Consider the following 10,978-nt stretch of genomic DNA (forward strand, 5'->3'; position numbering starts at 1 on the left):
TGAGACAACAGGTGTACCCCACACTTCAAAGTTTGGGAGAAGATTTGTAGCTCGAGTGCTCGTTGTTGTGGTTCTGTTCGCTGAGCTGGGAATTTGTCTTGCAAACGTTTCGTCCCCTGTCTAGGTGACATCCTCAGTGCTTGGGAGCCTCCTGTGAAGCGCTTCTGTGATGTTTCCTCCGGCATTTGTAGTGGTTTGAATCTGCCGCTTCCGGTTGTCAGTTCCAGCTGTCCGCTGTAGTGGCCGGTATATTGGGTCCAGGTCGATGTGTTTGTTGATAGAGTCTGTGGATGAGTGCCATGCCTCTAGGAATTCCCTGGCTGTTCTCTGTTTGGCTTGTCCTATAATAGTAGTGTTGTCCCAGTCAAATTCATGTTGCTTGTCGTCCGTGTGTGTGGCTACTAAGGATAGCTGGTCGTGTCGTTTCGTGGCTAGTTGGTGTTCGTGTATACGGATTGTTAGCTGTCTTCCTGTTTGTCCGATGTAGTGTTTTCTGCAGTCCTTGCATGGGATTTTGTACACTACATTGGTTTTGCTCATGTTGGGTATCGGGTCCTTCGTCCTGGTGAGTTGTTGTCTGAGAGTGGCCGTTGGTTTGTGTGCTGTTATGAGTCCTAGTGGTCACAGTAGTCTGGCTGTCAGTTCAGCAATGCTCCTGATGTATGGTAGACTCACTGTGGGCAATGGGGTACCCCTCAGTCGCTTTCCCTGTGGGATAGAAGGGGAATGGAAATCCCTTCACTGGTACATTCTGTTACTTATAAATCAGCCCACAATTTAATAAGTGTGGAATGTGAGCTGAGTGTACCAGGCAGGATGCCATGTTGTGAGTGGAATGGTCCTGGTCTCTCTGTCCCTTTCTTACCTTCTACTCAGCATCTGGGCAGTGCTTGCTGACCGGCATTTATTGTCCGTCCCTGGTTGCCCCTTGAGAACATAGAACATAGAAGAATACAGCGCAGAACAGGCCCTTTGGCCCTCGATGTTGTGCCGCTCCAAGCCCACCTAACCTACACTAACCCACTATCCTCCATATGCCTATCCAATGCCCGTTTAAATGCCCATAAAGAGGGAGAGTCCACCACTGCTACTGGCAGGGCATTCCATGAACTTACGACTTGCTGAGTAAAGAATCTACCCCTAACATCTGTCCAATACCTACCACCCCTTAATTTAAAGCTATGCCCCCTTGTAATAGCTAATTCCATACGTGGAAAAAAGTTCTCATGGTCAACCCTATCTAAACCCCTAATCATCTTGTACACCTCTATCAAGTCACCCCTAAACCTTCTTTTCTCCAATGAAAACAGCCCCAAGTGCCTCAGCCTTTCCTCATACGATCTTCCTACCATGCCAGGCAACATCCTGGTAAACCTCCTCTGCACCCGTTCCAGTGCCTTCACATCCTTCCTGTAGTATGGCGACCAAAACTGCACATAATACTCCAGATGCGGCCGCACCAGAGTCTTACACATCTGCAACATGACCTCAGGACTCCGGAACTCAATTCCTCTACCAGTAAAAGCCAGTACGCCATATGCCTTCTTCACCGCACTATTTACCTGGATGGCAACTTTCAGAGATCTGTGTACATGGACACCAAGATCCCTCTGCTCATCCACACTACCAAGTATCCGACCATTAGCCCAGTACCCCATCTTTTTGTTACTCATACCAAAGTGAATCACCTCACACTTACCCACATTGAACTCCATTTGCCACCTTTCTGCCCAGCTCTGCAGCTTATCTATATCCCACTGTAACCTGACACATCCTTCCTCACTGTCAACAACTCCACCAACTTTTGTATCATCCGCAAACTTGCTCACCCAACCTTCTAGCCCCTCCTCCAGGTCATTTATAAAAATGACAAACAGCAATGGTCCCAAAACAGATCCTTGTGGAACACCACTAGTAACTGCACTCCAAGATGAACCTTTACCATCAACTACTCCTCTCTGTCTTCTTCCAGCCAGCCAATTCCTAATCCAAACCTCCAACTCACCCTCAATGCCATACCTCCGTATTTTTTGCAGTACCCTACCATGGGGAACCTTATCAAACGCCTTACTAAAATCCATAGACACCACATCTACCGCTTTACCCTCGTCCACCTCCTTAGTCACCTTCTCAAAGAAGGTGATGGTGAACTGCCTTCTCTAATCACTGCAGTCCATGTGCTGTGGGTAGATCTGCAATGCTCTTAGGGAGGGAATCCCAGGAATTTGATCCAGCCACAATCCTGCAGGCCCTGACCAGAACAGTGATGTATCTTCAGGTCAGTTTGCTGCTCCCATCCACCTGCTGCCCTGAACTTCCAGACCATTACATGTTTGGGAGGGAGGAGACCACTTACTGTCACTGTGCCCCCCCCCCCCCAACCCCCACCAAATACTGGGAATTACAGAGCGACCCAAAGGTCACGAAACCTAAATGTGGATTTTAAACTGAGGTTTTTGAATAGCTAGTGGGTATTTTTTAGCAGTGTATTTTGGGAAATTGTTTGTGGTAAAATGATCCATGATTCAGTGAATTCAGCTTCTGCACACACCTTTTGCTGTTTGTTTTTCCTCTTTGTTTTAAATCTGCAGAAATAAATTTGAATTCCTTCACAACGGCATCACCCCAGACGTGAGGATCACTGTAATTCCAAAACAAATCGGAATTCTCCTGAACTACGACACGGGCAAATTGTCCTTCTTCAATGTTACCATCCGTCAACACCTCTTCACGTTCTCACATCCCTTTCAGCAGCTGGTCAATCCTTGCTTCGCTTTGGAGGGACCTGGCAGTTTAAAAATCTGTCATGGGATTCCTACCCCCGAGTTTATAAGATTACCATGAAGTTTTCCTTCAGTTGTAGCTGCAGTGAATGTAGTGTGGATTTAGGCTTTCGCTCAAAAGGAAAATACCAGTGAAATATGCAATGCTTCTCATGAGCAGCTCATTTAGAGATGGAGGGGAATATGGAGCTGGAAAAGCACAGCAGGTCAGGCAGCATCCGAGCAGCAAGAGGTGATGAAGGGCTTCTGCCCGAAACGTTGACTCTCTTGCTCCTCAGATGCTGCCTGACCTGCTGTGCTTTTCCAGCACCACCCTCTCGACTCTGATCTCCCACATCTGCAGCCCTCACTTTCGCTAATGGAGATTGTGCCAACGCGGAGAGTGACACTGCTACACTGTACCAGCAGAGGGACCCAGTGAGCATCGCCCCACCCCATCTCCCCCAGCACCACCCACCCCACCCCAAGCCCCACCCCATCTCCCCCAGCACCACCTGTCCCACCCCAAACCCCACCCCATCTCCCCCAGCACCACCCACCCCACCCCAAACCCCAACTCCCCAGCTCCTCGCCCACCCCCACCTTCCCCAGCACCACCCCACCTGCCCTGTCTCGTCCCCAGCTCCTTGCCACCCACCCCCTCCATTTGCCCATCTCCCCCCCCATCTCCCCCAGCTCCTCCCCCACCCCCACCCCATCCATCCATCCTCCCCCACCCCCACCCCATCCATCCATCCTCCCCCACCCCCACCCCATCCATCCATCCTCCCCCACCCCCACCCCATCCATCCATCCTCCCCCACCCCCACCCCATCCATCCATCCTCCCCCACCCCCACCCCATCCATCCATCCTCCCCCACCCCCGCCCGATCCATCCATCCATCCTCCCCCCCCACCCCTGCCCCATCCATCCATCCTCCCCCTCCTCCCCAACCCCCACCCCCACCCCCACCCCATCCATCCTCACCCAACTTCTCCCCGACCCCCACCTCCACCCCATCCATCCTCCCCATCTCCTCCCCGACCCCACCCCCACCCCATCTATCCTCCCCCAATCGATATCCCCAGCTCCTCCAGTTTCCCCCTCCCTGTCTACCCCAAGATATCCACACTCCCCCCTCCCCAGGCTCCATTCATAGTCTCTGTGACTTGCCCAAAACGGATCTTAACCCCCCCCCCCCCCCCCAGCCCACTCAATGGCCAATGCGTTAAAGGAGTAATAGTTCATTTTGGGGCAAGTGTTGATTTGGGACGATTCCCACCCCCAGCAGTTCTGGGTTCATTGTTTGCTTTACCCACCAGTGCCATGAAAATCCTCGCTCCTTTAGAAAACCCAGAATTCTATTGCCATCGAGAGGATGGAGGAGTGGGGATTGACACCATCCTGTCAGACAGTTGGATTGACAGCACGGTCTCGTTAAAACAACCAGAACTGATACCTGAAATTACAGAAAGGCCTCCCAAATAGTAAAAAAAACCAGAAATTCTTTTGGCAAACTGTCATAAATAGATGGTTACAGTGGAGACACAAATGTTGGTGTTTAAAATCAATTCCAGTCCCTTCTCTGATTGACAATGAGCCAGAATCGACTCGATGACCCACGTGGCCTTCCTCTGTGCTGCAATTCCCTCACCATTCTTCCTAGGAATAGTGATGGGACATCCAACACCCCAGCCATGTGGAGACTTCGGAAGTTCATGGTGTATTTAAACATTGTAACAAACTTATCTGATACAAAATAAATAGCAGCAAGCCAAAGAGATACATGCAGCTTCATTATAAATGGGATGTAAATCTTCAGATTGTTAACTGTCCTCTGAAACAGCTGAGCGAGATACTGAGTTGTACTGGACGCTACGAAGCCTTAAAATCCTAACTAGCGTCAGAGGGCGAGTGCCAAAATTGGGAGAGGTGTCCCACAGGTTGGTGAAGCAACGGCCCACCACCGGGCCTGGAGCAGCCATCTGGCCCCAGCTTCAGTAATCCACCCATCACGTGTGTCTGTTCATAGCCGTGTTGACAGGAGTGAATACTACACATAGGCATCGGGGGGACAAACGCTATTTTCAATTTGAAAATACCATCCATCATTGAACCAGTAGAGTGTGGAAGATCATTTGGTCCAACAATCCCTCTGAACAGCATCCCAGCCAGACACCATATCCCATAATCCCACCTAGCCCATGGCTAATCCCTCTAACCTGCACAGCTTTGGACTGTGGGATGAAACCAGAGCACCCAGCAGAAACCCATGTAGACGCAGGGAGAAAGTGCAAATTCCACACAGATAGCCACCCAAGGTTGGGACTTGAAGCCGTGTTCCTGGTGCTGAGAGGCAGTAGTGCTACCAGTGTTGTAAATGGGGCATAGCTTGAACAACCCAGAGCTGGGTATTGATGAGCTGCTCTGAATCTAACTCTGCTACTGATAGCCAAACACAATGTGTAACCATAACTTGCCACATCTCCACCCTATCCTTGCCATCTCGCCAGAGACTGACCCAGGTTTAATGGAGTACGCAGGAGAGTATCAGCATGAGATATACCTCAAAATGAGGTGTCAACCTAGTGAACCAGAAAACAGGACAACTTGCCTGTTAACATTTTCATTGATGGTCAGCATCCATAGTCTTTTGGCAGAGTTTTGCTTTTCCAGAGTCACAGAGATGTACAGCACGGAAACAGACCGTTCGCTCCAACCTGTCCATGCCGACCAGATATCCCAACCCAATCTAGTCCTACCTGCCAGCACCCGGCCCATATCCTTCCAAACCCTTCCTATTCATATACCCATCCAAATGCCTTTTAAATGTTGCAATTGTACCGGCCTCCACCAGATCCTCGGGCAGCTCAATCCACCCTCTGCGTCTTAGGTCTCTTTTATATCTTTCCCCTCCCACCCTAAACCTATGCCCCCTAGTTCTGGACTCCCCAACCCCTGGGAAAAAGACTTTACCTATTTACCCTATCCATGCCCCTCAAATTAGTAAACCTCTATAAGGTCAGCCCTCAGCCTCTGACGCTCCAGGGAAAACAGCCCCAGCCTGTTCACCCTCTCCCTGTAGCTCAAATCCTTCAACCCTGGCAACATCCTTGTAAATCTTTTCTGAACCCTTTCAAGTTTCACAACATCTTTCTGATAAGAAGGAGACCAGAATTGCACGCAATATTCCAACAGTGGCCTAACCAATGTCCTGTACAGCCACAACATGACCTCCCAACTCCTGTACTCAATACTCTGATCAATAAAGGAAAGCATACCAAATGCCTTCTTCACTTTCCTATCTACCTGCGACTCCACTTTCAAGGAGGTATGAACCTGCACTCCAAGGTCTCTTTGTTCAGCAACACTCCTTAGGACCTTACCCTTAAGTGTATAAGTCTGCTAAGATTTGCTTTCGCAAAATGCTGCACCTCACATTTATTGAATTAAACTCCATCTGCCACTTCTCAGCCCATTGGCCCATCTGGTCCAGATCCTGTCGTAATCTGAGGTAACCCTCTTCGTTGTCCACGACACCTCTAATTTTGGGGTCATCTGCAAACTTCTTTTTTCTTTTTATTTATTTTTTTATTATTAAACCCCCACACTACCGCCTAAGTGAGGTAGTGCTTATTTTTTTCCCCAGCACCCATAGTGTGTGTATGCAGGTGTGAGACACAGTGAAAGACACAAAGTGCACAAATCTTTATTCAGTTTCCACCACCAGGAAGATAGGAAAAACACCCGAGTGGCCAGTGACAAGCACTGCCCTTCACATCAAAGGGCAATGCTGTGTGAGCAAAACAGTGAAGGGGAGGGTAAGGACTAAATCAAAATAGAGTTGGAGGGGGAAATAATGCACTCCACTCGCTGCGGTGCCCACCTCTCCCTGAACAACTCCAGGGTGTTGGGGGACACCGCGTGCTCCTTCTCCAAGGACACCCGGGCTCTAACGTAACCCCGGAAGAGGGGCAGGCAGTCGGCCCTAACGACCCCCTCCACGGCTCGCTGCCTTGACCTGTTGATGGCCAGTTTGGCCAGGCCCAGGAGCAGACCCACGAGGAGGTCCTCGGACCTGCCCTCCCTCCTCCGTACCGGGTGCCCGAAGATCAGGAGCGTGGGACTGAAGTGCAGCCAGAAACAGAGGAGAAGCAGTTGGGTTGGGAGTCCGTGAACCACCGCAATCTGTGGTTGCAGGGGACTGCTGCGTGCAGCACCCTCCACCCCAGATCCCCGAGAGAAAGGGGGAGGACTCCCGCGTAGAGAGCCCTCCACTGGGGATCTCCACCGCCCGGTGGCAAATGGGCACGCCAAGGTGTGTCCGGACGGTGGATGAGGGAGAAGAGGTGGACAGTGTCCTTAAAAGAAACAAAATTAAAATTCCGGAGGCGGCTCAGGTTGTGGGGCACAGGCTCCCGCGGGAAGTACGGGACCTTGGGGCCAATGTGAAATTCCGTCCGGGCCGGGGTGAGCGCGGACGGGATCCCACCGCACACCTGAGCGTCCTCCAACCGGTGCACTACGTCGGGTCCGAGCACCGCCGTTTTAAGGCGTCAGATGGCGGTGGCCACGTACCGGACGTCTACCGCTGCCCTGCTCGCTATGTCCTGCGGCAGCGTCCAGCCCAGGCCCCCCGGGCACCCAGCACGTCCCCGACCCTGGTCGCCCTCGCCGCCACGGCCCTCCCCTCCGACAGCCACTCGAACCCACGAGTACGGAGGTGCGGATTCCTGAGCAACGGCTCCCTGACGACAGCCGCTACTCCAGCCGGAGGGTAGGCGCGACGCGATTCGACCATGTTCCAGACAGTGATCAGGTCCTGGTAAAAGACAGGCAGCACCTTGAGGGCGACCTCCAAACCGTCACGGTTGACGAACAGGAGCTGCGTGTCGTAGTTGAGGTTACGCACCTGGCGGAAAAATACGTCGCCAGGGCGCACCACCTAGGAGGAGGCTCGACGTAAAGGTATCGCCGCAAGGTCTGAAGGCGGAACGTCGCACTAACTATACTTCTTATGCTCACATCCAAATCATTTATGTAAATGACACAAAGTAGAGGACCCAGCACCGATCCTTATGGCACTCCACTGGTCACAGGCCTCCAGTCTGAAAAACAACCCTCCACCATCACCCTCTGTCTTCTACCTTTGAGCCAGTTCTGTATCCAAATGGCTTGGTCTCCCTATATTCCGTGAGATCTAACCTTGCTAACCAGTCTCCCATGGGGAACCTTGTTGAATGCTTTACTAAAGTCCATATAGATCACATTTACTGCTCTGCCCTAATCAATCTCCTTTGTTACTTCTTCAAAAAACTCTTTCGAGTTTGTGAGACGTGATTTCCCATGCACAAAGCCACGTTGCCTCTCCTGAATCAGTCCTTGCCTCCAATGAATTCTGGTTGAACTGCTTCCCAAATAGCCTGGCTTTAACGGTCTGACTTTGCTCAGGACTGCCCCACCAGAGGAGTAGTTTCTCCACAATCTTCTCATTACCTTAAGTACTTCAAACAGCTTTCAACATTCAAAACTCAAGTGAGTGCAAGCTAGTGTGTTTTGAAAAGACTTGTAGCTCAGGTTGAGGTTCTGGATATAGATTCGCTCACTGAGCTGGAAGGTTCATTTTCAGATGTTTTGGCACTATACTAGTGATTTCCTGTGGTGAGAAAAAGAACAGGAAATGACATCATCCACACAAGGAAATCCAAATATATAAATAGAAAGCAGGAAACACCAGCAGTGCTTCATCTGGAGGCTTACTGAAGATGTTACCGAGTATGGTGACAAAACATCTGAAAACGAACCTCCCAGCTTAGCGAGCAAATCTACATCCTGAGTGCAAGCTTTTGTAAAGTCATCTTAATTTAACTTCTTCATTCCCCAACAGCTTGTAGTTTATTTCCTCTTTGTCTGGAAATTGTTCCAACTGTAAGGCACTAATAGGCAAATTCAGACAGAGGACTCAATTTCCAGCAAACCGTCACTTTGTCAAGAATCCTGCAAGCTGCAGGCACAGACAATGTTATTTTTAATTTATGAATAGGTTGTAGGCGCAGCTGACTGGTCCAGCAGTTATTGCCCAGCCTTCATCGGCCTGGAGAAGGTGGTGAAGAGCTGCCTTTTTGAACAGCTATAGCGAGCTCCCGACATATTGTTATGCAGGGAATTCCAGGATTTTGACCCAGTGACATACAACGCAAGAACTGCGTTATCTTTACAATGGCACGTTAGAGGAAGTGCAGAGAAGGTGTGTATAAAACCAACTATAACAGAAGAGCTGTCGACTGTAAAAGATCAGACAATGTGCCCATCTGAGAATTTGCAAGTTACTGGCAGCTAAAGCTTTGTCAAAAATAAAGCTTTTTCCTGAGTTCAACATGGAAAGAGCAATGCTCACTTGTAATAATCGGAAATGTGAACCTTTAACAGGATGAGTCAAGGCCCCTAGAAACCCAACATGAATAATCTACATCCCCATCATCTCTCAAACTGTTGTCAAGTCTCCAAATTAAAATTGAATGCTTCATGTCTGAACAGTTGCATTGATCATTTCGATTCGAGTCTTTTCCCATTCGATAAGGTAATGGCTGATTTCTGTCACTAAACTTCAGTTGCCCAACTATGCCCCATATCAGATCTAAACTGAGCAATTGAACCAGCATTATTTTCTGGAGAATGGTCACTGGATCCCAAACATTACCTTTGAATGATGATGTGTTTCCTAATTTCTCTTCTGAAAGACTTAGAGCCAGAGTCTTACAGATGGAAACAGATGCTTCATCCAGCTTGTCCATGCCGACCAAATATCCTAACCTAATCCAGTCCCAACTTCCAGCACCTGCCCCATATCCCTCCAAACCCTTCCTATTCATATACCCATCCAGATGCTTTTTAAATGTTGCAATTGTACCAGCCTCCACCACTTCCTCTGACAGCTCATTCCATACACGTACCACCCTCTGCGTGAAAAAGTTGCCCCGTGGTCTCTTTTATATCTTTCCACCCTCACCCTAAACCTATGCCCTCTAGTTCTGGACTCCCCGACCCAGGATAAAGACATTGTCTATTTATCCTATCCATGCCCCTCAAGATTTTACAAACATCTATAAGGTCACCCCTCAGCCTTTGATGCTTTGTTCAGCCTCTCCCTGTAGCTCAAGTTCTCCAACCTTGGCAACATCTTGCAAATCTTTTCTGAACCCTTTCAAGTTTCACAACTTCAGATAGGAAGGAGACCAGAATTGCACGCAATATTCCAAAAGTGGCCTAACCAATGTCCTGTACAGCCGCAACATGACCTCCCAACTCCTGTACTCAATACTCTGACCAATAAAGGAAAGCATACAAAACGCCTTCTTCACTATCCTTTCAAGGAGCTATGAACCTGCACTCCAAGGTCTCTTTGTTCAGCAACACGCCTCAGAGCCTTACCATTAAGTGTATAAGTCCTATTAAGATTTGCTTTCCCAAACTGCTTACCTAAATTAAACTCCATTGGCCCATCTGGTCCAGATCCTATTGTAATCTGATGTAACCTTCTTTGCTGTCCACTACACCTCCAATTTTTGTGTCATCTGAAAACTTACTAACTATACCTCTTATGCTCACATCTAAATCATTTATATAAATGACAAAACGTAGTGCACCCAGCACCGATCCTTGTGGCACTCCACTGGTCACAGGCCTCCAGTCTGAAAAGCAACCCTCCAGCACCACCCTCTGTCTTCTACCTTTGAACCAGTTCTGTATCCACATAGCTAGTTCTCCCTGTATTCCATGAGATCTAACCTTGCTAACTAGTCTCCCATAGGGAACCTTGTCGAACGCCTTACTGAAGTCCATATAGATCACACCCACCACTCTGCCCTCATCAATCCTCTTTTTAAAAACTCAAACAAGTTTGTGAGACACGATTTCCCACACGCAAAGCCATGTTGACTATCCCTAATCAGCCCTTACCTTTCCAAATACCTTTATATCCTGTCCCACAGGTTTCCCTTCCACAACTTGCCCACCATTGAGGTCAGGTTCACTGGTCTATAGTTCCCTGGCTTGTCCTTACCACCTTTCATAAACAGTGGCACCACGTTAGCCAACCTCCAGTCTTTTGGCTCCTCACCTGTGACTATCGATGATACAAATATCTCAGCAAGAGGCCCAGCAATCACTTCTCTAGCTTCCCACAGACTTTTAGGGTACACCTGATCAGGTCCT

General features: G+C 49.2%; 1 protein-coding gene across 4 annotated transcripts in view; it reads left to right on the forward strand.

Annotated features, from left to right (window-relative positions):
• Positions 1-3,295, forward strand: part of LOC140469115 (fibronectin type III and SPRY domain-containing protein 2) — a 38,264-nt gene extending 34,969 nt beyond the window's left edge. For 3 of the 4 annotated variants that reach the window (XM_072565410.1, XM_072565409.1, XM_072565411.1), the window contains exon 13: positions 2,592-3,295. In XM_072565410.1, the coding sequence (XP_072421511.1) occupies positions 2,592-2,844 (253 nt within the window). In that variant the 3' untranslated portion in view covers positions 2,845-3,295. The remainder of the gene's footprint in view (positions 1-2,591) is intronic. The other variant, XM_072565412.1, reaches the window with a different exon arrangement.
• Positions 3,296-10,978: the final 7,683 nt, after the last annotated feature.

The sequence above is a fragment of the Chiloscyllium punctatum genome, chromosome 48 (genome assembly GCF_047496795.1).
Source record: "Chiloscyllium punctatum isolate Juve2018m chromosome 48, sChiPun1.3, whole genome shotgun sequence".
NCBI classification, from domain to species: domain Eukaryota; kingdom Metazoa; phylum Chordata; class Chondrichthyes; order Orectolobiformes; family Hemiscylliidae; genus Chiloscyllium; species Chiloscyllium punctatum.